Genomic DNA, 25,987 nt, shown 5'->3' on the forward strand with positions numbered 1-25,987 from the left:
CCCTGGATCCCTGGCAGTGCCCATGGTCAGACTGGACTTGGAGCCACCTGGGATAGCAGAAGGTGACGTCGCACATGTCAGGGAATGGAACTGGATGTGTTTAAGGTCTCTTCCAACCCAAACCATTCCACGATTCTATGACTTGAGCTCTTCAGTGGTTTGAAAATGCCAGTCGTCACTGTCCATATCCAACAAACCCATAGCTGCAATGGGACATGTGTCTGCTGAGCACTTGCATGGGCTGGACTAAACCCGCCAGGCATCCTGTCAGTGTCACACATCTGTTGAAGGACAAAACAAGTATTTGATGTTTCATTATTGTTCAACATGTTTGGTGCACTGTTTGGAGAGGAAATCCTTGTATCAGTGCAGGCACTGCAACAGTACCTGCACCAAAGGGACGCCAGCGGTTCCCCTGTTGTAGAGACAAATAAGACATCAAACAACCTTCAGCCCGGAGTCCCCTTATCACTGGTACAAATAGATCAATATGAAATGTACCAATACGTGGTTTCAGGCAGCAGAAATGAGTGCTAAGCTAGCGCTGGCACAGGGACACGGGGACATCCAGCCCCTCGGTCCTAGGTTCCACTCACCGACGCCCAGCTCCGTTCACTGACCCCGGCTCCTCTCACCAACCCCTCGCTGCCCCCTCAGTCCCGGCTGGTCTCACAGCCCTGGGCGTCCACTGAGCTATCCCCCGGTTCCCCTCACAGACCCCCAGCCCTGCTCCTCTCAGTCCCCGGTTCCCCTCACCGACCCCTCATTCCCCTCACCGCCCCTCAGCCACGGCTCCCCTCAGCGACCTCTCGGTCCCCGGCTCCCCTCGCCGCCCCCTCGGCTGCGGCTCTTCTCAGCCCCCGGTTCCCCTCTCTCAGCTTCAGTCCCCGCTTCCCCTCAGCCTCCGCTGCCCTCACCGACCCTCGTTTCTCCTCTCTAAGCCTTAATCTCCGGTTACCCTCACAGCCCCCAGCCCCGGTTCCCCTCATGCCCGCGGCCCCGCCGCACACGGAGCGCGGCCGCCGCGCCCGCCCGCCCGTGCCGTTCGTGTACGTGAACAGCTTCGGCTCGCACCGCTGCGGCACCGTGATGCGCCTGGGCCGGGGCTGCCGGCAGAGCCCCGGGCAGAGCCCCCCGGGCCCGGCTGGAGCCCCGAGGGCCGCCCCGGAGCCGCGGGCAGGGCCCAGCTCCGGGCCGGGCGGCAGCGGGAGGCGAGCGGGGAGCGGCGGCGAGGGGAGAGCCGGCAGCCGCACCAGCGGCGGTACGAGAGACCCCGGGACAGCCCCCTTGTGTCGGGCCCTCTAAGGGCTGGAGGTGGCTCAAGTGTTGTCTTAATTGTCTGTACCAGGAATATCGGGGCCAGCAAAACGCGGGCGGGGTGATTCTTCCCCTGTTCTGGGCACTGGTGAGGTCACACCTCGATTGCTGTGTCCAGTTCTGGGAAAGAGAAGGAATTAAAAGCTCCCAGAAGCCTGTTGTCCAATGTGCAGTTTTGAAATCAGTTTTGTGGCGTTTGAGAGACACTCACTTGCCCCATGATTATAACGGAGTAAAGAAGAAGGGGACAAGCTGAAAGATGTAAGGATTGATATACCCTATAATGTGACCAGAAATAAGGATACCTCCAGAATCATGGAGTGATCTGTGTTGGGAGGGACCTTAAAGATCATCCAGTTCCATGCCCTTCCTAGGGGCATATTCCAGTAGACCAGGTTGTTCAGAGCTCCATCCAAGCTGTCTTGGACATTTCCAGGGATGGGGCAGCCACAGCTTCTCTGGGCAACCTGTTCCAGTGATTGGCATCTTCCTTAGGATTGTATTGTAAATACTCAAAAAATGCTTTCTAAATTCTTTCCAGGTGACCCTCGAGAGGCTAAGGCTGACACCTTTGACTTTCCCATCCCTTCAAGAAACGTTGATAAAGTCATTAAACGAAAGAAGAAAAAGGTATCAAGTGTGGCAGCTCAATTAGCTGCCTTGGCATTTGAGAAAGCTGCTTGTTCTCTGTGTGTGAGAGCAGGAGGGAGATTAAAAGATGGAACTGGTAGCCTGTTACTGAAAACCTTACTTACAGAAAAGAAAAAATGGTATTATCTTCCCTCTCTGGAGGCTTTAAAATTCTGGCTCTTATTCAATAAAGCACTTAAGTGTGTGCCTACCTTGAAAAATGAGAATATGCTGTTGACTTAAAGCCTGTACTGAAATGCTTTGCTGGATTGCGGCCAGGGTGCAGCACACCTTGGGGGTGAAACCCAGCAGGAAAAAGCTCTGCAGCTCCTCTTCCTCTCATGTTTTAAACAAAGGAATCCCATGGGTTACAAATAAGCGGAGGCAGGAACCCGAGCTATTAATGCCATCCTTGGAGCAATGCAGAATTACTTTCTGCTTCACAAATGTGTTTCTGTTGCTGTTCAGTAGTTTGACATATGCTTGAAATTTTAAGAGGGACATTTGTTAAGCAGTAACTCATAATGAGATTCTGTAATGTGTGAAGTGTAAGTAATCAGCTGGACTAGAAAAGAGTCATGTCATAGCTACTTGATTTAAAAACAGCCAAATGCTACCAACTGCAGAGGAACAGCGAATAACATCTTGGAATATTGCTCTCCTAGTGCATTGAATACTCTTCAAAAACAATGAGGAATATGTAGAATGTTTTAGCAATACATGTCCTCAAGAAAGGAATTGTCTTTAGATTTAAACAAGTTTCTCAGATGAGGTCCAGCTAAAGTCCAAACATCAGCATGTCAACAGCCATTTCTCTTTGTTAGGCCACCTCTGCCTGAATGCTTTTGTCCACAACTCCAATTTAATCTTTTCAATGCACAAGTTTGAAACGTGCCCACTACGGGCAGACCTTTATGCCTCCAAAATAAAGGTTTGCAACATCTGTAAACAAATTAATATGGATTTGTTATGAAATAGGCAAGAGCGTTGCTATTCAGGAATCTGAGTTTGGGGCCTCAGTTGTGCTGCTGCTGAGGGACCACATGGGAAACTTTTTGCTCCTGGAAAACTACACAATCTTTCCCCCCTGCCCCCACCTCAATTTGGATAACTTTGAAGAGAGCTTAATGGCTCTACACACATTTTCATGAGCTTTGCTTATCTAGAAGGGCACTTCTCAAGTCCTGGATAAACATGAGAGTTCTAGGCAAGAAAGGAGGTGGAGATCTCATGTGGAAAATCATGGAGGAATTTATGTTTCTGACTTTTAAACAGAGGTAATTCTTCCATATATCCCACATATATATCTCTTCTTCCCCTCTTTCCCAGTCCTGAACTAAAAAACTCAGCTGGACTTCATAGTCATTGTGGGGAATTCAAAGTTCTGCCCTATAGATGTTCTAATGCAAACTTTTTTTATGCTTCACATTTTATCTTACAGTCCAAAGTCTGGCACAAAGTCTGGAAAGTGATTTCAAAAATGCTTGAAGAAAATGAAAGGTTCAGAAGTCGACTGTTGACCTGCAGCCAGTTTGATGGCGAAGGTAGGAAAAGAACTGATAATACTTTATTTTACTAGAGAAAACAAATTAATTATACAAGTGAAGATCCCAAGGTTTAAGGTCCATTCAGCTGATTGTTCTGGGTAGTAGGTTTTACAAGTCACAAATGGAATTCATTCCATGCTTTAGGCACTCCCAGCTTTTTTGGAAAAAACCCTTTTGTTTCACGGAGGGTTTTGTATGTGTTAATTTGGAGGAAGGATGGTGGAAGCGTTTGCTGCAGCGTGATATTAAAGACATGCGCATAAAACATCTGCAAGTTTTTCTGAACATGTGGAATACATAATTAAACTTATTCACAGATGGGTCCAAGGCAGTAGTTTTATGAATAATAATTTATTTTTTCACGTAGGAAAATAGTGGTTGATTTCATACATACAATAAATAAATTAGATGCTCCCCAAAGGTTGCTGTAACACAATTTAACAAAACCATCCAACATGTTCTCACTCTGTGCCCTGAATGCAGCTCTTTCATTACTGGAAAATGACTTGGGAATTAAAACTGGTGCTCTGCATTCAGCCAATTTCAATTAGAGGCATTGTAGCTGCTGCACAATTTAAGATAATAAAGTGTATGCTTACAAATGGAATTGGAATTTCTGGCCTCACAGTTGGATGAATTATTAGGAAAAAGAATATACTAATCCATGAAGAGCTACCAGACAAGTTAAAAAATGCCACTTCCACCCACAGCACTTTTTCTTCCCTTGCATTGGTGCTGATGGAAATTTTCCACGTGGGGGCATGTTGGGGTGTATCCCAAAATGTAGGACCATTCCTGCCAGTGTCTTATTTCATAAAATGTTGGATTAGATTTCCACACACATGACAAGAAAATACTCCCTCAAAAATGTTATTCATGAGAACAAAAGAAGTGCAATTCTGGTTTAGAACAGAAATCTCTACCCCAGTGGATGTCATTGAATAGGAGAAGAAATTCCACTGAAATATGCTCCAAACAACTTCTTCTGCAAGTATTGTGCAAACATTCTGCATTGTGTGCAAAAACACTTCTTCTGTTGGCTTTAAGCCCAATTTCTGTTTAATTCTGGAGTTGTGGCATGATATTAATTATTCATTACTTGCTATTCATATTCAAGTTTCCACTGGCCCCGGTCATATTTCTGTGCTAAAAAGTTCCAATCTAATAAATCTCTCCTCCCATGGAAATTGTTCCACGTGAGCTGAGATCATTGCAAAAGTGCTCGTGCAAAGCTGTTAATGTATATGTTGGACATACATCTATGTGCAAGACACACACACCCATGGATGTGTAGGACAATGAATTTAAAAAAAAATCTTCCTGGATTTATGTTTGCTTGATTGCAAGAAAAAGAAGAACAAGTGTCAAGAAAAAAGGAGGAGAAATCTTTAATAGATTATTAGATTTCAAGTTATTGTAAGAAATAAAACCCAAAATCTTGTTTATATAAGATTTCCTGGGTGGAATTGCCACCTTACCTTAATGGCTGCTTTTCTGTTTGTTATGGATCACCATGTGCTGTTTAACCTTGGATTTATGGAGAGGTCCTGTCCCTTTTTCAGCCACTCATTTCTTTTAGAGAAAGAGCATTTTCTTTATATATAATTTCCAGTGACTTGAAAAGCCTCACCAACCAACCAATCCCTCCTTCTCCCCTCCTACTCTATCCTTAATTGTAATTTTCCCCCCTTTCTCAGGAGCTTTAACTGAGAATCTCCTATTAAGTCCTATTTCAGTGAAAGCCATCAATTCTAATACCTTCTTTCTAATTAGCAGATTTTGCACAACATCAGATCTAGGAGATAAGTCTCCTATTGATCTGAAATTTTCATTAATCAAGAAGCAAATGGAATAATTGTAGAAAATATTTAGATAGGGATCAACAAGTCTGAATAAACTGGGTTCATTTTTATCTTCTTTCCCCCCCCCCTCCCCCAGATTAATAAATCTAGAAAATTAATGCTGCATTTTATTGCCTCTATAAATAGGTTTTTTTGAGAGAACAAAAGTCTACTTGAATTTTAATTTTGCCCACTTACTCCTTGGAATGTTGCAATTAAGATTAAATTCCATTCCATGACTGCAAATGATGATTTTCTTCCACCTGATGTTCTCCTGCAGGCTCTGACAGGATCCAGGGGTCACAGAATGGGGCATACCTGGACAGGGTATGTAGGCAGTCCATTAAAGGCCAAAAAAACCCTAAAATAAACAAATTAATAACATTAAAAACATGCACTGATCTTGCCTAATGTTATTATAATAAGTACCACTTCTATTCTGAAGTATTACTGACACTGGGCTCAATTTTTTTTGAGATTTCAGTGATTTGGGGGCCAGAGCAGCTCCATCCTCACAGGGAGGGCTCTGTGCTTTGCCAAGGCAAGGGAGGTGGATTTTGCCTTCTTCTTGAGCTAAATCCTTCCCTGATGGTCTTAAGTACAATCTGAAGAATCTGAACAGTCTTTATTTGTCCCAATTGATATAGAGACTTTTTTTGGTTTTAATATTAATGGGAATGTACCAACTCATTTTTGTCACTTTTTTCTTTCTCTAGGATGAGTCCATCTTTGGCTGGGTGTAGCAAGAAAATAAAGGAAGATTCAGTCCCAAAGGAAATATAAACAAAGTGAAGGCTTTTATTTTGATCTAGTTCTTCCTGGAGTCAGTGCAAGACTGCAAAGTGACTTCAGGGAACACAGGTTCTCTGTTGTTTGCTTGGTGTTTGTGCTTCTGCTGTTTAAGAGGTTTGTTTTTACAGTGGCTTAAACAGCTCTGTTGCAAGATATTTATCTCAAGCCATTAAGTCTGGTGTTTCACTGAGCTATTAGTTTTAGAAAGCTTTTTAATGAGCATAATATTGTGACAGTTTGCTTGCAAAAGAAGAGATACACATTTACTGTTGTCTCTGTATTTATATGTTTTATTTTTGTAGCTTGTCAGAGTAATAAACGCAAATTCAGTAAGGCAGAGCTCCACACAAAACATAAACCCCACTTTCCTTTTTTCCTGATTTGAATAAATTTGACTTTATGATATTAAAATATTACACAATAACCCTCTCTGTTCTTTCATCCATTTAAACATGAATCTCAGCAAGTATTTGGAATATGAAACCACGTGAATATTTTCTGTCTTCTGTTCATCCTGAGGCACATAATGATACCATCACAATCAGGAGGTGTTGTTTATCCACCTGACTTTAATAACACAATATAATTTTCTTCTGTTCTGCAGCTTAATACTTGAACCCTTGATTGACTGTTAAAGCCTTTTAAGCCAGCAAATTGTGTAAATGGAACATGAAAACTGCATAGAAATAGTTATGTATATGGGGATCTTCTCGGGAGTGAAACATTCACCTGTCAAAATGAGACGTCCTTGCTTTCAATAAAAGGATTGTTTTCTCCTGCCATAACGTCTTGGTGTTTGCAGATATAATGACTGCAGTGTCAGAGTGTTGAGCTTTGATAACATGCTGGTGATTGTGTCATTAGGCAGCAAAGCACTTGGAAAGGTTTCATCTCTGTTTTCTTGGTGGTAAAACTGCAAGTGTGGAACTGGAATGTGCCTTTTCGGGGACAGCTGAGGCATCAAGGTTCCCTTCTGGTTTGTGGTTGGGTAATATTCGGATTTTACTTAAAATAGTTGACATTTCATCTTGGAAAAGGAAATGAGAAGGCAAAGTATTCAATCAAGATGTGATCATTTTTCTGGCAGAGCAAAAATGTCATAGCTCTTTGGTATTTTCAAAACACATGTTTAGAGTCACACGTGGGATTTTGGGGGGGTTGAGGGTTTTTTTGACTAAAATGAGATGGTCTCCCTGTCCCCACAGTTCTATCAATGACATGTTTGCATTGGGAATATTTAGTTTAGAGTCCTGGTTTGTAAATTGTAGAGCTGTTGCTCCAACTTTCCCTGTAAACTGCAGCTGCAGTTGGTACTTTACTGGCACAGATTTCAGGGGCCCTGGAAACACTTTTCTTCCAGATGTATAATTGCTACTTTAACAGGATAGATGAGGTGCATTAACCTAAATCTCTGCATGAAGTTAGCCAACACATTAAGATTCTCTGGATAAATACAGATCTCTGTCTGTGGGACTGTTTCAAAAGAAATTATAAAAGGTAAGTATAGTCCTAAATCATCCCTATGTACCTCCTTCAGTCTAAAGGGTCTGTGTGGTGGTGATGAGATAATTAATTGGTTGGGATCTATGAATCAAGAACTTTCATTTAGCAGTACTTTAAAAAGCTCTTACATTTTTCAAATCACTTTGGGCCAGAACAGCTGTTGCAGTGGAGAAAAAAATTCTGATTCAGGTTCAATTTTTGACTTTTTTGGGTAATGAAGTTCGGCTTTCTGCTGTAGTGACCAGATTTCAAAGTCACAGCTGGGAACAAGAGTCATCAGAGCAGTTAAACTGCTGAAAAAAGGGCCTGGAGAAGAACCCAGCTCAAGCTCTGCTATCCAGACCACCATCCCCATCCACTCAGACCTCTGTGCGTTCTTTTTTTTTTTTTTAATTCGTGTGATCATTTAAGTGTAAAATGCAAAAGAAATGTAATTGCAGTGTTGCATTAAAATATCTCACACGTTCCAAGTAAGTAACATGCTCAACAAGGAGAAAAAGGGTTGGCTAAATATGAAAAACTTCACTGAAATCCTGTTTGTAAAAAGGAGGGAGGAGTAAATAAGGGACCCTTGGGGCACTGGATCACAGAGTAGAGATTCAGAAAAGAACTGGTTCCTCTCTGAAGACCTCAATCTTCACTGCAGAACCAAGAGCAGGTGTCACACTGTCTTGCTGTGGCCCCTGGGCAGCACTGCTTTTCCTTCACATTCTCCAAAATGCAGATCAGTTACCTGAAGATTTTAATAACAACTCTCCCTTGGAGTGTGAACTGAAGCAGATGTGCAAACACAGAGGTCACACTTTGTCTTTGCTTTGCCTTGTTCTCCGTGCATAAATTACCTTTATATACAGAACACAAACTCCAGCTTATTCTCAGAGTTTGACATTTCTTTATCTCTCTGAACTCTTTAACTCTGTGAACAGCTGCCAGGAGATCTGAGGAGGCTCCTTGTGGTACAGACGTGAATGGAGCAGCCAGGGCACACAGAGTAGCCAAAGGCATTGCTGCTGAATTTCTGTTATCTGTAAATAATGGTGTCAGACAGTTATCTCATCATCCAAAAGCTGGTCTGGATAAGCTCTTTTCTCTGTGTGTCATAAATACAAATGACTTTGGATGAAGGTAAGCAGTGGAGAGTAAAGCCTTCGGGTTTTGTATCACTGTTCCATGTTAGCTGGAGATTAATTGGTCAAAGTATAACTGGAAACAGCATGTCCTGACATGTTTTGGTTGAAGTCATCCCATTAGAGGAGCTCTTGCCTCGTTCCTAGAACAGCTCAACCCAGGCAACTCTGCCTTGGAATTCTCTGTCCAGGGCCTGGGGCTCGAAACTCCAGCTGGTGGCCTTGGGCTACCACTTCCAAAGGCTGTGAAGCTGAAAGCAGGGAAGTGCCAGGAGCTGAACTCCACAGTGATTTCATGTCTAGAAGCACTGAGAGCTTGGCTGGGGCCGGGCTACCGGAGCTCCTGCACTCCCTGCCATGGAGCTATGCTCTGGGCTGCCTTCCCAGGGTGTCCTCAGCATCCCCTGCACAGGAGCCAGGGAGCTTCAGGAGCTCACACAGCTACTGTGTGGAGCTGCTGTGTGCAGATGCTGCTGCTGCTGCCAGAAACGATGCCACCCATCAGCTGCAGCCTTGGGAACTAGGGAATGGTGTTTTGGAAGTGTTTTGATGTTTCTGAAGTGACCTTTCTGGGAATTTCCATTTTTTGGGCATTTTCAAAAGGCTTTGTTTCCTGCTTGACTTAGCCCAAAGCCACCAATTGAGATAAAACCTCACTTCCCACAGGCTGGAGGCTTGGCTTGCCCAGTAGCTCCTCTGCCCCTACCCCATCTGCTCTGGAGCTGGGATGAGTCAGATTCCTGTGTCCCACCAACGGAGGCTCTGCAGCCCCATGGCCTCGGAGGTTATCATAACTTGGCCATTACAACATAATCAATCAGCAAGGTTAATAATATCTGACTGCTGATTCCTCCCATGAAAAGATTTCAGCTCTGAAGCAAAACTTGAGAGCAGGATGTGGAGTTTCCAACATGATTTGATTTTGGGGAAGTAAAAGGTGACCTTTGTCTTCACTGAACATCCAGAAAATGTCTCTGTCTTTAGGGCCCTCCCTGGTAGTCAATGTTCATGTTTTAACTTCAAAGCTTCTAATACAATTTTGCATGGACTCTGACTAAGGAATAGCCTTCAGCAGGCAGCTGAATTGTAGTTTCCTTTTTCTTTGGGAGGGGGAAGTGACTGAAAGCAAATTTTGGGCATATATGACATTTTGCCTGTGCAGTATAAAGCTGCTTTTTTTTTTTTTTTTTTTTTCCTTAACTATAAAGCAAAACAGAACTTTGATTTATACCTCTTGTAAATAACTCTCAGTGACATGGGCAGGTTTGTGCATTTTTTTTTTTTTTTCATTGCATAAGCACTTATATAACTCTGATGGTTGGAATTTGCATAAAAACCAAAGCAGCCATGGAAAGGTTTAACATCATGGGCTTTCCAGTAAACTGAAGTAGCAGGAGAACCTATGGTTTAAGAGGAATTTTACTTTAGGAGGAAAAGAGCAAGGTTTTTTTAAGTATATTAAGCCACAGTAGATTTTTAATAAATATTCACGGGATATTTCTCACTCGTTAGTGATGGCATCAGGACCGTCTTATCTGAGGCAGAGAAATTCACATGTGAAAGTTTCAGCCCAGGGAAAATGAATGTGGGTAATTGCAACTTCATTCTGTTGGGAGAAAAGTTATGGAGGCCCCTAAGGAAAAAAGGAATGTGCCTTGATCCAGGGAGGTGATCACCCCCTGGAAGATGCTGAGTGCTTTGACCTCCCAGTGGCTGTGGCACCTCTTTTATCGTGTCTCTTGAGCTGAATATGTGGAGCAGATTAAGAGAGGATCTCTTCTTCTTTCTCTAAATTTGGACTCCCCGTTTATGTCTCACCTGAGGGACTCAGCTGAGCTGTGGATGTTGCTGGGCTGGGCTGTGGACAAATCTGATTTCTGTCAACTCCCAGAGGTCATGACAGGATCTGTCCATGCTGGGAATGTGTGAGATTTATTGCACTCCCGTTTGAGGAGGAGCAGAGGCAGATTGAAAGAGCTGTGCAGGAAGGCTCAGGATGGCACTGACAAATGTTCCCTCTCTTCCAGAATCTCTGTAATCTCCTGTATTTTGAAATGAGTAATAAACTAACATGGCTTTTCGTTTTTTCCCGTTCTGCGGTATGATTGTTTTCTGGTCCCTACTGTGTGTGATGGGAATTCAGGTGGTGCTGGTGGAACTCTGTGGAATGGATGAACTCCTCACAGCAGTGACTACCAGTAGATAAACCCAGCTTAGAATGAACGTGGTCACTTTTACACCTCCTTGTATTTAAATTCCTTCAGCTACAGAAACAGTACAAAATTTTGGGTATGATGCTAAGTTGTCTGTGATCTCCCAAGGAAAATAATACTGTACTGGTTTTCACTGCTGTATTGGACTAATTTTGACATGAGCTCAGGTAAATATTTGAGAAACAAACACGATCTTTTGGTAAAACAGTCTGAAGTGGATGATGTTATTCCTAGGATTGACCTATCACGATTATCATGACTTCCTCAAACTCTGTCCTCACTCAATGCCTTAAAGTTTTGTCGTTTCCCTTCATAGTAACCCCTACTTCCCGTTCACACATTTTCCAGTGTTTTCATTGAAAGCCTGGTCCCAGATATTCAATATATGAATCCAGATAAAATATTGCTCCTTATACTAATGAGCAGGAACGTTGCAGAGAAAAATGCTTGGTGTGCAGGAAATGTATTTTATGAAGTGAGACAATAAGTGTTTCATAGATCAAGGAGCAAGTGAGTGGAATAATATTCATTAACATTGAATAGGAGTTGATTTATGTGTTCAGGCTTGAAGTGGGGAGAGGCTGAACTGTGCTGTGACTGATGTTTTGTTTACAAGCTGCAGAAATCGCAATACAGTGCAATGTTTATAGCCAAGCCCTGTTCCCTCCTTTCTTCCTGGGCTCAGCTTCACTTGGGCTTCACCTTGGGCTTCAGGAGAATCTCAGCTCTGGCACCTGGAGCATCTCCTTCTCCTCCTTCTCCCCCATTCTGTGTGTCTGCAGAGCTGTTCCTCTCACGTATTCTCACTCCTCTCTCCTGCTGCAGCTGTGCAGTTTTACCGCCCCTTCTTAAATCTGTTTTCCAGAGGTGTCACCCCCATGGAGCCGCTCTGTGGGACACGGGTGAAGCTTCCAGCAGCTTCCCACAGAAGCCACCCCTGCAGCCTCCCTGCCACACAAACCCAGTGCCTTAATAATTGTGGGAGACTTATGAAAGGAATAAAAAGAGGCATATATTTTTGTTGACAGAAGAAATATATTGTTTATTCCTCTGGAGTCTCATGTTGCTCGTATTGCTGCCGTGTCTTATTGCCTGTCACTGAGCTGTGCTGTGTGGGCGGAAATGTCAGGCTCTGAATTGGCTCTGTAAGAAAATCTGTGTGTTACTCTGATTTCTCATACTCACTTGGGCTTGCTTTAATGTTGTCCCTACAGAATGTTCACTTTTGGGATCTTGCTGGCAACTTCTATTTTTGCCATGAAACATCCTGCTAAATAAATTTACTCCTGTTTGTTTGTTTGTTTGTTTGTTTGTCTGTTTGTGAGAAAAGGGATTTTGCAAAGAAGTATTTTCAAACTGAAATGGGCCACACTGACCCTAAGCAGTCACAGGGCTGGTCCAGTCTCGTGGAGGAAATGGAAGTTACTGGATGTAATCCCAACGGTGGCTTTGGATGTCTCTCTGCTCATCTCCCTCCACCACACTGCCAAAATTCTCAGATGGTGCCACTGAAAAACGTTGCTTAAAATGTGCTTCCACCCTGAAAAGTCAAAAGGTAAAAGCAGCATCTGCTCATTTTTCACGGGTTCTTGCAGAACTAGAAGGCTTTTGGGGGAAAAGTGGTTCCTGGTGCCAGTGCAGGAGTGCTGGCCATGCTGAGCTGGGCTCTCTGGATCACATGGAATATCTCCAGCAGAGCCGAGCTCTGCTTGGTTATCAGGAGATTTGCAGCTACAGGGAAAGGTGTTTCACAGTGGGAGCAATGCACAAGAAGGAAGGGAATTCCCCTCATTGCCCCTTAGGTTTGTTACCACTAAGAGGATTCAGGCATAACCAAAAAAAGTTAATATATCAAACTCAGTGAGTTCAACGAAGTAGAGGTGTGGAACAATCTGCAACCTTATTTTTTCCTGATGCAACCCCAGTTTCCATGGGTTTGCACAGGTGACTCTGGAGATTTCACATCACTGTGCTTGTGAAGGGTTGCTTAAGACCTCTCTGAAGTCAGAGCATCAGCTTAGGTGTCATTAATGTAATATTTTGGCTAAGCAGGATATTCATTGCCGGTGTTGATGTGGATGAAAATTATTTGGTTTTTAGATTACAGGACGCATTTGAAAGCTATGAGAGACATCACTTTGCTTTTCAACAGAGCCCTCAAGTCAGTAATTACCAGATAAAGGTGGAAAACTGCAATACCCTTTTCATGGAGTTGCAGCGCATTATTTAGTAATATTTCCTATTGCCTCCATTAAAAATAGTTGTTTTGCTGACAGAGGAGCTAGAGTAGTTCAAATCCATATATTCAATGGGAGGCAAACATAGATCTGATAATCTCTATGGATGGTCAAATCACTTCAGATCCTATAATGTACTCTGCTGGAATTTGGGGAGAATTGCTGTAATCTCCCTGTCCTGGTTGGAGCATCTGCCCCTCTGGGAGAGGCTGGTGGAGTTGGGATTGCTCAGGCTGGAGAAGCCTCTTCTTAGCTGTGCCCAGTGACAGGAAAAGGGACAGAGGGCCCAAACTGAAACACAGGAAATTTCATTCAAACATGGGAAAATCTATTTTATTCTTGGAATGACTAAACACTGAAACAGGTTTCCCAGAGCATTTATGTCTCCACCCACGAGAGTTATCCAAAACCCAGCTGGGAACAGCCCTGAGCATCCTGCCCCTGCTGTCCCTGCCTTAGGCACTGGTTGGGCTCCAGGGCTCCTTCAGCCTGGCTGATGCTGGACACAAGGAGCATCAAATGCTCTGGCAGGAGCCTTTGGGGACTTTGGCTCAAGGTCTGGGATGAGACCGGGCTCCTGGCATCTCTTGCAAAGCATGTGCTCTTGGATTTTCTTACAGCCTCCACATCTTGAAGGTCCCAATGATCATCCTGGGCCAGACCAGCTCAGGGACACAAGAAAAGGACTTTGCAGGGTGTATAACTTACTACACCCCTGCACAGATCCTGTTCCAGGTGGGCAGGGATGGCTGATTTCCAGTATTACTGCAATAATTAAACATTATATTGTAGTAATTTAATGAATAATCTTTAGTGAATGGGGGTTTTCCTCAGACCTATAGGGCTTAAATCCTACACTTTTCCTTATCTGTGGGATGCAGCCTGCCAGCTTTCTTTGTAGGCATCTCTCCCTGGTCTGTCTGCAGCAGCCTGGAGTTGTGATTTCAGTGGAAATCTTGTTCAGTCTTCAGCTGAACACAACCCCTGATGGATCAGATCTAAGGGGATCCCTGCTTAAGAAATCTTTCTTGAATTTCCTGAATGTGAACTCCCCAAACCTTCTGATGTGATTGATTTTTTTTTTTCCCCACAGATATTCTGAGAACATCAAAAAACAGCCTCCCAAAAATTTGTAACACTCCAAGCAAAAGTTCTTCAAGGTTAAGTTGTATACGTGGCACAACTTTATTCTTAAACCCAGAAAAAAAACCTCTTGGTGAAATCTACTGTAGAAGTTTGGCCTGATCCAGAAATGTGATAGAGCAAATTCCAACCCAAGCATGAAAACTGGTGAAACTGTTGGAAACAGGATCTTTAATGGGCCGTGTAAGGTGATGTCAGTAGCAGGTAGTTTTAGGTGCCCTTCTCTACTCCCTCTCAGCTCCTCCCTCTGTACCGTGAACAAGCTCTACCACTGCAGTCAGCACTTCCCCTCACTCTGCCAAAATACAGCTTTAAATGAGTTTTCACAAGTCAGTTCTCAAAGGCTTTATTATGGAAACAGTTCACGCCTTCAAGGAGTATATTTAGGTCTCGTGAAAAATGCCAAGTTGCGAGCTCTGGAGGCAAATTCTAAATTTATAAACAAATCAGGCTGAAGTCATCCCAAAGTATGCTGTGTCTCCAAGAGGAGTGCTCAGCCTCCCGCTGCAGGTGGCTGTGGTCCTGTCCGGCTATCCCAGCATTTGAGAATCACAGAATCCCTAAGGCTGGAAAAGACCTCCAAGACCACTGAGTCCAACCATCAACTCAGCACTGCCAGCTCCACTGTTAAACCATAAATGCCACATTTGGGTGGTTTCTGAACGCTTCCAGGGATGGTGATTCCACCGCTGCCCTGAGCAGCCTCTGCCTGACCACTCCTTCAGTAAAGAAATTCTTCCTAATATCCAATCTAAACCTGCCTAGGTGCAACCCGAGGCTGTTTCCCCTTGTCCTGCTCTTGTTAGCTGGGAGAAGTGACTGACCCCCAGCTGGCTCCAGCCTCCTGCCAGGTCCTTGAGTGGGCACCGGGGAGAGGGGCTGAGGGCCAGGGAGCTGAAAAGGGGATTGGGAAACCTTCCCTATGGGGACAGGCTGAGAAAATGAGGGATGATCAGCCTGGAGAAGGTTGTGTGGAGACCCCAGAGCATCTTCCAGTGTCTGAAGTGAAGGAAGAATGACAGGGACCCTGCATCGGGAACTGGAGTGACAGGACAAGGGGGAACGGCTTCACACTGAAAGGGGGGAAATTTAGCTTGGGATATTGGGAAGAAACCGCTCCCTGTGAGAGCGGGCAGGCCCTGGCACAGGGTGCCCAGAGCAGCTGTGGCTTCTCCTGGATCCCTGGCAGTGCCCAAGGCCAGGCTGGACAGGGCTTGGAGCCACCTGGGATAGTGGAAGGTGACCCTGCCTGTGGCAGAGAGGGAACCAGGTGATCTTTAAGGTCCCTCCCAACCCAAACCATCCCACGATCCCACATCATCGTGCTACACCCCAGCGAGGGACACGGCGCTCAACACCACCGCGGGCCAGATGGCGACAACAGAGGGCTCCTGTCCCCATGCAGGCCCCCCGGATTACCTGTGCCGGCGCGGTGTGTGCCCGGCCGGTGCCGCGGCAGTGTCGCCCCTCGCTCCTGTCCCCATGCAGGCCCCCCGGATTACCTGTGCCGGCGCGGGGTGTGCCCGGCCGGTGCAGAGCAGTGTCGCCCCTCGCTCCTGTCCCCATGCAGGCCCCCCGGGTTACCCGTGCCGGCGCGGTGTGTGCCCGGCCGGTGCCGCGGCAGTGTCGCCCCTCGCTCCTGTCCCCATGCAGGCCCCCCGGATTACCTGTGCCGGCGCGGTGTGTGCCCGGCCGGTGCCGCGGCAGTGTCGCCCCTCGCTCCTGTCCCCATGCAGGCCCCCCGGATTACCTGTGCCGGCGCGGTGTGTGCCCGGCCGGTGCCGCGGCCGTGTCGCCGCTCGCTCCCGTCCCCATGCAGGCCCCCCGGATTACCTGTGCCGGCGCGGTGTGTGCCCGGCCGGTGCCGCGGCCGTGTCGCCGCTCGCTCCCGTCCCCATGCAGGCCCCCCGGGTTACCTGTGCCGGCGCGGTGTGTGCCCGGCCGGTGCCGCGGCAGTGTCGCCGCTCTCTCCTGTCCCCTCCCCGGCCGTGAGGAGGAGGCCGCTCCCTCAGCCGCGCGGCCTGCAGGGGGCGCTGTGCCCGCGGCGCGCGGCCGCCAGGGGGCGCGCGGGGCCGCGGCGCGCTGAGGGCGGTGTGAGGGCTGGGGGGGGGAAGGAGCCGCCGCCCCGCCCGCCTCAGTCGCCGGCGGAGCCGCAGCGAGCGCAGCGCTGTCCCTTCAGCACCGCTCCCCCCGCGGACACCGCGGGCTCCACACCGGCCCCGCCGCCGCCTCTCGCCGCCTGCTTGGCAGTAAGTAAACGGCGCCGCGCCCGCAGAACCCCCGCCCTGACCTCCGGCGCCGCCGCTCCCCCGGGTGATGGGAAGGGGGGACACCCGAGTGCTCCGGGATGCGCGGGGGAGAGGGGTCCGAACCCTCAAAGGGGCTGCAAAAATGGGAAGAGAGTATGAAAAACCTTCCTGGGGTCCGTAGGAGACGCGCCGTGTGCCCGTGTCCCACTGCGTGTCCGCGGAGGTGGCGGTGCTGGTGGCACTCCCGTTGATACTGGCGACATTCCCGGTGATGCTGGTGGCTCTCCCGGTGATGCTGGTGACATTCTCGGTGATGCTAGTGGCCCTCCTGGTGATGCTGGTGACATTCCCGGTGATGCTGGTGACATTCCCGGTGATGCTGGTGGCTCTCCTGCCAGCCCTGGTGACATTCCCGGTGATGCTGGTGACATTCCCGGTGATGCTGGTGCCTCTCCCGGTCGTGCTAGTGGCCTTCCCGGTGATACTGGTGACATTCCCGGTGATGCTGGTGGCATTCCCGGTGGTGCTGATGACATTCCCAGCCGTGCTGGTGGCATTCCCAGTGCCGCCGGTTCTCCCGGCGCTTTGGGATCTGCCGTGTTTGGGCGTACAACGAGGGGTTTAAAGGCTGTTTGTGGGGTTTAGAGGGTGTCTGTGGGATTTAAAGGCTGTGGGGTGTCTGTGTAAGGCAAACGCTTTGGCGAAGTGACATTCCCTGAAACCCAGGGACTGACACCTGAACCCAAAGGGAGCAGGGCAAGGCAGGAATTGTCCCCTTCCCACTGGCCCGGTGACATTGCTCATCTTCCCGGTTTCAGGTCTGGAAAGCCGGGTGCAAGGATGGTGAAGCTGGGGAGTAATTTGAACGACAAGAACAACAAACAACCATCCAACGAAGATGGTTTTCAGACAGTTCCTTTGATCACGCCTTTGGAAGTAAATCACCTGCAGTTCCCGGCTCCGGAAAAGGTAAAACAAAATCAGAATGTGCCCCTGCATGGTTGCGCACACGTACGTGCCCCTTGGTTTTCACGGGGCTCTGGCTATGGCAATTGTGGCACATTTATTTAGTAAATTAAAAGGGGTTATCTTTCACTGTGTGTTTATCCATTTTAACATGGCAAATAAGCACGCAGCAGACCCCCAGCGCCCTCCCTCCTCAAAAAAGAACCCCAAATATTCATAAATACAACTGGGGAAAAAAAGCTTGATGTGTTTCTCTTGCAAGCGCTGGAGAACTGAGGAGCAGTGTGCAATATGTTATTATCTTGAAGATTAATGGCCTGCTTTGAGAGGAGGTAATGTGATAACTCTAGCGAAATAAGCAGCTGTTTTAATTATCTCAGTTAAGCTTTTTTATTATTATTTATTTTTTTTTTTTCTTCTCGGTGGCTTTGCAGAGCTGATTTGGGCACTGAGGATGCTGATTTCTCTGGGGAGAGTGGCTGAGTTCCTGGGGGACAGCCCGGGGACGCTTTTGGCCCCGGGCGGGGACATTGTTCTCCCCTGCCCTCTCAACTCTCTTACACCTGAATGCACCACTAAAACGCCCGGGAATGTGCGATTGGCTGCCGGTTGTGTTGGGATTTTTTGGCTGCGGCGTGAACTAGGAAATCTTTTGTCTATATCCCTGCGGGGATGATGCATATCAGTATAACCTGGTGAGGACATGATGAGACTGTAAAAATCCTTATTCCCCAACAGCCCTCACCAAAACAAAGCCTGTCTGCAATGTAGTTCCCAGATACCACAGAGGTGGAGCCAGCCCACCCCAAAGTGCAGACGGAATGATTAGATCTCGCAGGATAATGGAATAACAGCAAAATTAACACTGATGGTTATTGAACATATATCCTGCTTTTACCGTGGTACAAAATGAATTTTCCCTAAATACATTAGGAGAACAGGGCGATGGATGTGATAAACCTGTCTAGGTAGACAAACAGTGTTTATTTTAGGATAGAGCTGAGTCAACTGCCTTGACATCCTGGGAACCAGAGCAGCGCCAGACAAAGGATCTGGTTCCACTCTCCACGTGTTTCATGGCAATCAGGAGCAACTTGGACACATTCAGGACAGTTAGATTCCATGAACTGTGAATCAGAGGCTAAGCCAGCCCTTATCTCTGACTCTGATAAATAAGATTAAGCAAAATAATTCGGGCAAAGCCATATGATTCGTCATAAATGTCTGAAAAGCTCAGGGGAAACTGTAGGTGTGTAAAAGTGGCTCCTTTGATGCCAGTACAAAGGGCTCGTTGAGATCACCCAGTGTCACAGTGTGACATTTAAATGACTTGTGGAGCAGGTGAGGCGTGGACTGCCCAACGAAGATCTTTTCAAGCTGTTCGAGTGGTAACGAGTGTTCTCAGGACTGCCACAGTTCCAGCTGCCTGTTGGTGAACAAACACTGGCGTGGATCGGTGTGGTGTGATTCCTTGCTGATTTTTCTGTTTAAACATGCCCACATCAATAATTCACGTGTTGTTAGGTTACATTACCTTCATTAGCATATATTACTGCCGATGCATCTACCAACATCCATAATTTTCTTTGCTGGAAGTGTGGGATGTATCTCCGGGCGTGCTGAGCGTGATTCAGAACTCATTAGAGTCAGAGCTATTGATTTCTGCAGGCTGTGGTTCATCTCCTCCGTGCAGCAGGCCCGGAGTTAACGGGCTGGAAATCCCTTCGCCAGGAGGAGAGGTTATTTATGATAAAAGCAAAATAATTCACGACCTGTTTCCTTTGCTCTCTGTAGAAGGGGTTCTGGTGGGGTGAGCTCACCCCGGGGCTGTTTAGAGAGCTGCTAGTAAAGAGCTGAGCCTCAGGTGAAAAGCTTTGGGCAGAGGTTAGGTGAGAGGGGCAAACTGCAGCTTTGTTCTTGAGAAAGCAAAGCTGCTGCTGAATTCGGGCAGGCTGTCCCTCTGAGGAGGGGTGGACACAGATTTCAGCTCTTTCAGGGTATATTCTTGTTTGGACTTGCCTTGCTCTGAAGAGGCTGGGTCAAGAAAACACCTAAAATTGACTTTTCTAAAACCTGTAAGCGGTTGATTTTTAGCCTGGGAGAATGAGCTCATGAGGCAAGGCGCTTCCTGTGCCTCGTGCAAGGGATGCTGCAGGAGCCAGCAGAGCCCGATGGGCGCTGTGGGGTGTGAGGGGCAGCTCCGCGGGGCACTCCAGCCTCGGGGCTTTCCTGCCATCCCTCTGCCAGCAGCCACAGCGAGGCAATGCTGCCGGCCAGCTCCTGCACTGCATCCTCGGCACTCCACAGGCAGCGAGCATTGTCCTGGGAGCCTACTGTAAGTGAAACCTGAAAAAAAAATATATATATATATACATCCAACCCTGCTAAGTATTCCTCTTTGCTGTCAGAAAGGATCCTCATTAAGGAAATTCTGAGTTTTTGACCTGGATCTAACCTTGGGGTCAGGGCAATCCGGGGTGCATCAAAACCAGGGCAGGGAGGTTTGGGTGCAGCTCAGGGCTCTGTCCTTGCTCCTTCTAGAGGAGGAGTGGTAACAGCTTTGGGTAGTGAACCAAGAGTGTACAAGGCTTGTGCTGGGCAGCCCAGCTGCTGTCCCTACAATAATGCCTTCATCTGGTGTGTGTTTGCAAGTTCTGTTACTTTATAGGCATTTTGTTTCAGTTGAGTCTTAGATACCTGCATGAGAGTTGAAGAACATCAAACCTGTTGTTTATTGTATCCTTAAAAGCACCCCACAAAACCTGTGGAATCTACAGACTGAAAACTGCAGTTTAAGGACCTTGAATTCCTGTGTTCTTTCTTCATTTTAAGGACATTTTTGTAGCTGAATCACTTTGAGAGTCACTCAAAGTGACTCTCAGCATTAACGTATGTAGGTGTTTCACCAGAGCTTCCATCATCTCTGCCAAGTGTTTTTTGTGTCTGGTTCCTCTGTCAGAGAAATGATACAGAGAGAATATAAAAATGAGTCTTCTGCTGACGTGATGTAACCCCTGAAGTCCAGTTCTTTCCAGACAGTTCCTTGAAGAAATCATAAGGGGGGTGAGAAAGGAAAACTCTTAAAAGTGTGGTTAAATTTACTGTGTGTCCTTTTGTGGGTGCTTTCCTAACAGGCTTGTTCTCCAAAGCGCTGGGAGCTTAGCAGCTCCCTCTGACTTCCACCCTGCTGCTGTTGGAAAAACGCAGGCAGGAATTCAGGAGGCTTCAAATTGGCCACCTTTCTTTTTTAAAATTGCAGGCCCCTGGAATGTCTTAATTCGGTCTCCCACCAAAGGAGGATGCCCCTCCTCGTGCTGCTCCTGCAGCATCAGCATTCTCATCCTTCTGTCAGCACTTGTGTGGCTGCAGGGAGACAAACAGACCCAGGGCAGGAATTGTCCCCCTAAGGTGCTGAGCCTGCTGTGCATTTAAATTTATTGACAATCTTCAAGCATTTCCATTGTCCCCTTGCTGGAGCAAAAGGCAGAGTCAGGTGCTCCAAAATAATTTTTGCATGGCCTTTTTGGTGAAATCCATCCATGTAACAGCAATAATAGCCCTTGACCTGGCTTTTTATGTCCCTGATTTTCATTTCTTCTGATTCAAAAAGCAAAAAAAACCCCCGCTGCAACCAAGGTCTTTTATCTTTTATGACCAAAGGGAAAAAGAGGAGCTGTTGCCTTGTTTTCCAAGGCATAGACAAACAGCTTCAGCTCTGATTGTGTCCCTGCAATGATAATGCTGAAAGATGTGCAGCTTTTCAGGGACCATTCTGTTCACTGAAATGTTAAATGAGACCAACAACTGGGGACCCCTTGGTCTCTTGGCTCGATTCAGTATAATTTAGCAGGAAATACCTCTGTTCTGGCAGTAAAATCCTAATTTTACATAACACAAAAGTGCATTAAAGCTCTTGTCAGGCTGTAAAAAACATCCGGCACCTCTTTTGTGGTGAAGACTGCAGAAGGCTTATCATGTGGTCCATTGTTCTTTATTTTGAATGCATCAGGAGCCTGGAGAATTAATTTCTCTAGTGGCAAATTCCTGCCACCAGAGCAGGAAAAAAAAAAAAAAGTAACAGCTCTCTTCAAATGCTTTTCCCACCCTGCCCCTGGCCACATCCCTTTCTGGGTGGCTGAGGCCATGCAATTACACAGAGTTCCTGGAGATCAGGGGGGTCCCTGGTGTTCACAGCCTGTCCCTGTTGGTTTAACAGAAAATAACGTTTGGCTCTGGCCAGCTGAGCAGGAATAATTAGGAGTAGCTGGATGAGTGCTCCTGTACCTCGGGGACTGCTCGGAGCTCTGTCCTGGATGCCGGTGTCAGCCTGCCCCGTGTGCAGCCTGAAGGCTCGAGCTGTCGGGGCTGTTTTTGGGGAGCTGCTGCTCGTGCTGGGGCTGGAGGCAGCTTGGCATTCCCGGCTCAGCATTGCTGGGAAGCTGCACGAGCCCTGTGTGAACCGGGAACAGGCGGCTCCGCTGCTGGTGAGGCTGGTGGGATGGAGCAAACAGCAAAAGGAGGGATGGGGCAGGGATAGTGATGAGGCAGGGGCAGGAAGGAAGAGGAAGAGGGAGGAGGAGGATGCAAAGGGGAAGAAAACATGGATAAAACAAAGGAAGGGAGTAACAAATAAAAAGGAACAGGTTGTCTTGCTTTCCCCCATCCTTTCCTTTCTCCACTTGGGAAACTCTATGTCATCCCCACAAATAGCGAAGTCTGAGCCTTCTTCTCACCCCACTCCTACACCGTGCAAATTCCTTTGTCCTCTGGGTCTGTATATTTACAACTGAACACCACCCTTGCCCTTTAGGCTCATTAGGCTGTAATAAACCCTTGCAGCATCGAACTCGGGCAGAGCAGCGTTTGGGGAACCTCCTCGATGTTGTTTGCACCTTTTGGATAGCTCTGCTCATGTCCTTGGCAGCTCCTGCTCCCGCTTGGATCACTCTGAGCTGGTTTTCCTCTCTCACACCAACCCCTCCACTAGGGCTGTTCACAGGGTGCTCACAGGGACCTGGAGCAGCTTCCAGCAGCCTCCCTCATCCAGAGAATGTGCTGCTGCAGCAGAGCTTCACTCTGAACATCCCAGGATTTGTGTAGCCTGGGCAGAAATCTCCCTCCTTAACTGCTCTGCCGTCAGTGCCTGAATTAGGGGCTTTAAAGCTGCCTGGGTTTGTGAGCTCCCATTACCTCTCTTAAGCCCAGCTATGTCTGCACTGCAATTCCTGGAGCTGCATCCTGCAGAAACAGCAGGAATGGACACAGGGAAGAGTGTTGGGCTATGGAGGCTTAGCTGAGCCTGTTCTTTTTTCTACCATGAGAGCTCACTGCTGAGGGTGGGAGTGATTTCAGCCAGTGAACCCCACATACCAGTTCCTTACTGGTCTGGAAAGGAGAACGGGGCAGGAATCTTGGATGCTGTAAATCAGGGCAGCTGAAGGGAAATCAGTTCATTCACCCTGGCCAATTTGTGATTGGGTCTTTTGTCTGCTTTGCTAAACCCTCTCCTGGATGAACCTACCAAAATCAATTTTTCTCACCCCACCTCCTGTGGGTTCCTGGTGGTTATGGGCACCCAGGGGTTTGTAGGGAGATTTGGCTGAATAAATCCCAAGCCCCTTTTTTCTTGGGGCTGTGCTTTGCCCTTCTCAGCTGCTTTCAGCTTCCAGTGCAGCCTTTGCATTCTGTGCTGCCTTTCACTGGTGATGCCAGGGCTGATTACATTTGCTGTCTTTGTCCTTTTGTAATGTTCCTTATGCCTGGAATATCCTCCTGGCACTGAGTCAGGAGATCACTTTTTTCCTACCACCCCCTGTGAAACTCATTTCCAGCACAACACCCATTAGATGAGCTGATACAGGGTAAAAAAACAGCACAGTACTGACCCTGGCTTTCTCCAGCAGCTATGGATTTGATCCTAGGCACGTTTTTCTTAAAAATGTTCATATTTTTACTTTGTTTGCTGTTTGATATTTCAGGCTCTTTATGTATTCAAATAATGACTAGGATGCCATTACTTACATCCCAAATGCCAATTTTCATATCAGCCTTTGGGAAGTTTGCCTGCTGAGATGTGTCCATCCTGTAGATTTGGAAGCACAGCTGCCATCTTTACAGACCCAATTCCCTAAAAATCTGGGAATTTGCAGCATGGGGATTACTAGGTAATCTGAGATTTGTCCACTTTATCCCGTTTCTGGCAGTAGCCAGGGCAACAGTCAGGAGGAGGTACAGGAGATGCTGCACGGAGCTGCTCATGCCTATAAATGTTTCATCCTAAGCCTGCAAGGCCAGAGATTGTTTTAAGCCCTCAAACATGATTCTCCCACCTCTTTTCCTCTATTCTTTTAATGCTGAGTATTTTGACTTCGTCTGCTGTTGGCCATGTGCACATCTCTTTTGCTCTTTGGCTCTGTGTGAGGATTAAGCTGGAGAATTGTGTGTGCAGGTGGAGGATTGTGACCACTGCTTGGCTTGGAGCACACGAGGGGAGGACCTGGCCCAGTCCCAGCAGGTTTAGTTGCCAGCTTTAGGCTGGGGGCACCTTTTGCTGTCACCTGGCCCCTGCTGCACCCTGAGGTCCTGCTCAGCTGCTGATGCTTTTGTTGGGTAGCAAAGGCAAAGGAAACCATGACATTGGTGCCAGTGAGAAGCTGATATTTTCCCTTCTGTTTCTGCAAGGAATGGAGAAAAGTGTGGAAAGGAAGGAAGCTGAGTCTCATTTTCATTTAAAATTGAGCCTGACAAATCCGCCTGGAAATGGGTGGGAGTGCTACAACCATTTTGTGGGACTACAAAGTCCAGCTTTGAACTTGGAGGGAACCTTTCTCCTTGGTAGCAGCAACACATTTTGTTTATCACTTCTGTCAATCTGACAGCCACTCCGACTGAGAGACTCTTCATTATTAATAATCCCAGGAAGTAGTATTTTAAATTTTTATGGTTTGCGCTTTGCAGCACCTGAACCACAATATATTACATGCACCGTGGCAGTGGAGTGGGAATTACAGCAGGGCTGCATGTCCTTTTCCAAATGAATAATTTAAAGTTTTCACAATGCCAGTTATGTTAAATATTATTACTCATTTCTTCAGGGAAAACCATAGAGCTCAAACGCAAATATAAAGTGGCAATAAATGATGTTACATTTAGCCAGTTGGAGACAAGGCTCAGAATTCATATCAGTTCATTTTCTGAAACACTTACTTCATCCCTTTGCTGGAAAATCCTTTTCAAGGCTCCATGCTTAATGGGATATTTTTCAATTTGTCACATTTCACATCTACTCTGCTCCTTTCTCCTCACAGCAAATGCTTTTGATATAACCCACTTGGTTAGAAGCTTGCTTTCTTTTCCCTTTCAGCAGCCCAAATCCCTGGATTTCCCAGCACTCTCCCACTGTTTACCTTCTCAAGGTTGTCGGTGATGGATTTCCTGCTGGTGTAGGCAGACTCTCATCTGTTGTTTCTCACCTCAGCACACCTATAATTTTCCAAAGCATCACTACAGAGAGGGTGCATGGTCCTGCATCCATTAAAGCTGAGGAAAGATTTCCTATTGATCCCAGCTGTGGCACTGGCATTAAGCCTGGAATAATAAGAACATTTCGGTTTGGGGCTCAATAAATGTATTAGCAAACAACATCATTAGAAACATCTTGTGTGGAGCAGGGTGATGGATGTGGCTCGTGGTCCTGTTGTGAAGGGGTTTCACAATTCCCTGCAGGCTGCTCTCAGCTCTTCAGAAGTGTTTGAGGGACTGGAGTGAGGAACCAGAAGATCCAAGGAAGAGAACAGAATGTCAAAACCCTTTCAGACATGGAATGTCACTGCATCTGCTGACCCGGGATGGCTGAGGGGGACAATTCTGCACAGAGCTGCCATTTTCCATCGGTTGTCTGTCTGCCTTCCCACCCTGTCATCCTTTGCTAGCCCCTAATCCCAAAAATGTGAAATTTATATGGAGAATCTGCTGGAGCTGCTGTTCTCTCTCATTAATGAAAGTCTGAGAAAACATCACATTGTTAGCAGTGAACCAAGTGAACTCCTGACTCAGCCACCGAGTGGGACTCAGCACATTACTGAGATTCTTTTTTTGTCTTTTTTTCCTACTCCTCCATGAGTAATATGGCATGCTGGGGTCATGCTGTGTGCAGAGCCCCGGAGCAATTGATGAAGAATTCCCCAGGATCCCCAAGCATCCCTGTTGGAACTGGCTGTGGGAAGGAGCCTGAAGCCAGCTCCGATTGGCCAAAGCCACAAAGTTAAGCACACTTAACTTGAAATATCCGGCTCATCCCCTGGTGTTAATAGGACTACTTGCATTAAGGAAAAGCTTAAGTGCTTTGCTGAATCGGTGGTTAATTAGCTCAAATTCTAAACAAACCTGGTTAAGGAGGGAGCTGCAAGGACTTCGGGTTCCC

General features: G+C 46.8%; 2 protein-coding genes across 2 annotated transcripts in view; both read left to right on the top strand.

Annotated features, from left to right (window-relative positions):
• Positions 1-987: 987 nt before the first annotated feature.
• On the top strand, positions 988-6,771 carry C14H5orf47 (chromosome 14 C5orf47 homolog). Its single transcript, XM_040077864.1, has 5 exons — positions 988-1,261; positions 1,859-1,947; positions 3,389-3,491; positions 5,616-5,662; positions 6,052-6,771. Exons 1-5 carry the CDS (start codon positions 988-990, stop codon positions 6,076-6,078), a joined length of 540 nt encoding a protein of 179 aa, XP_039933798.1. The 3' UTR covers positions 6,079-6,771.
• A 9,715-nt stretch (positions 6,772-16,486) lies between these two features.
• NSG2 (neuronal vesicle trafficking associated 2) overlaps positions 16,487-25,987 on the top strand; it is a 31,323-nt gene continuing 21,822 nt past the window's right edge. The window contains exons 1-2 of the mRNA XM_040077861.2: positions 16,487-16,599; positions 17,418-17,568. Of these exons, the coding sequence (XP_039933795.1) occupies positions 17,440-17,568 (129 nt within the window). The 5' untranslated portion in view covers positions 16,487-16,599; positions 17,418-17,439. The remainder of the gene's footprint in view (positions 16,600-17,417; positions 17,569-25,987) is intronic.

Source organism: Hirundo rustica, chromosome 14 (assembly GCF_015227805.2).
Source record: "Hirundo rustica isolate bHirRus1 chromosome 14, bHirRus1.pri.v3, whole genome shotgun sequence".
NCBI classification, from domain to species: domain Eukaryota; kingdom Metazoa; phylum Chordata; class Aves; order Passeriformes; family Hirundinidae; genus Hirundo; species Hirundo rustica.

Excerpts from the sequence above, each read along its gene's own strand:
- C14H5orf47 (XM_040077864.1), top strand. The coding sequence starts at position 988 with ATGCCCGCGGCCCCGCCGCACACGGAGCGCGGCCGCCGCGCCCGCCCG. Across the intron at positions 1,262-1,858 it reads CGGCAGCCGCACCAGCGGCG|GTGACCCTCGAGAGGCTAAG; the intron begins GTACGAGAGACC and ends AATTCTTTCCAG. Across the intron at positions 3,492-5,615 it reads CAGCCAGTTTGATGGCGAAG|GCTCTGACAGGATCCAGGGG; the intron begins GTAGGAAAAGAA and ends GTTCTCCTGCAG.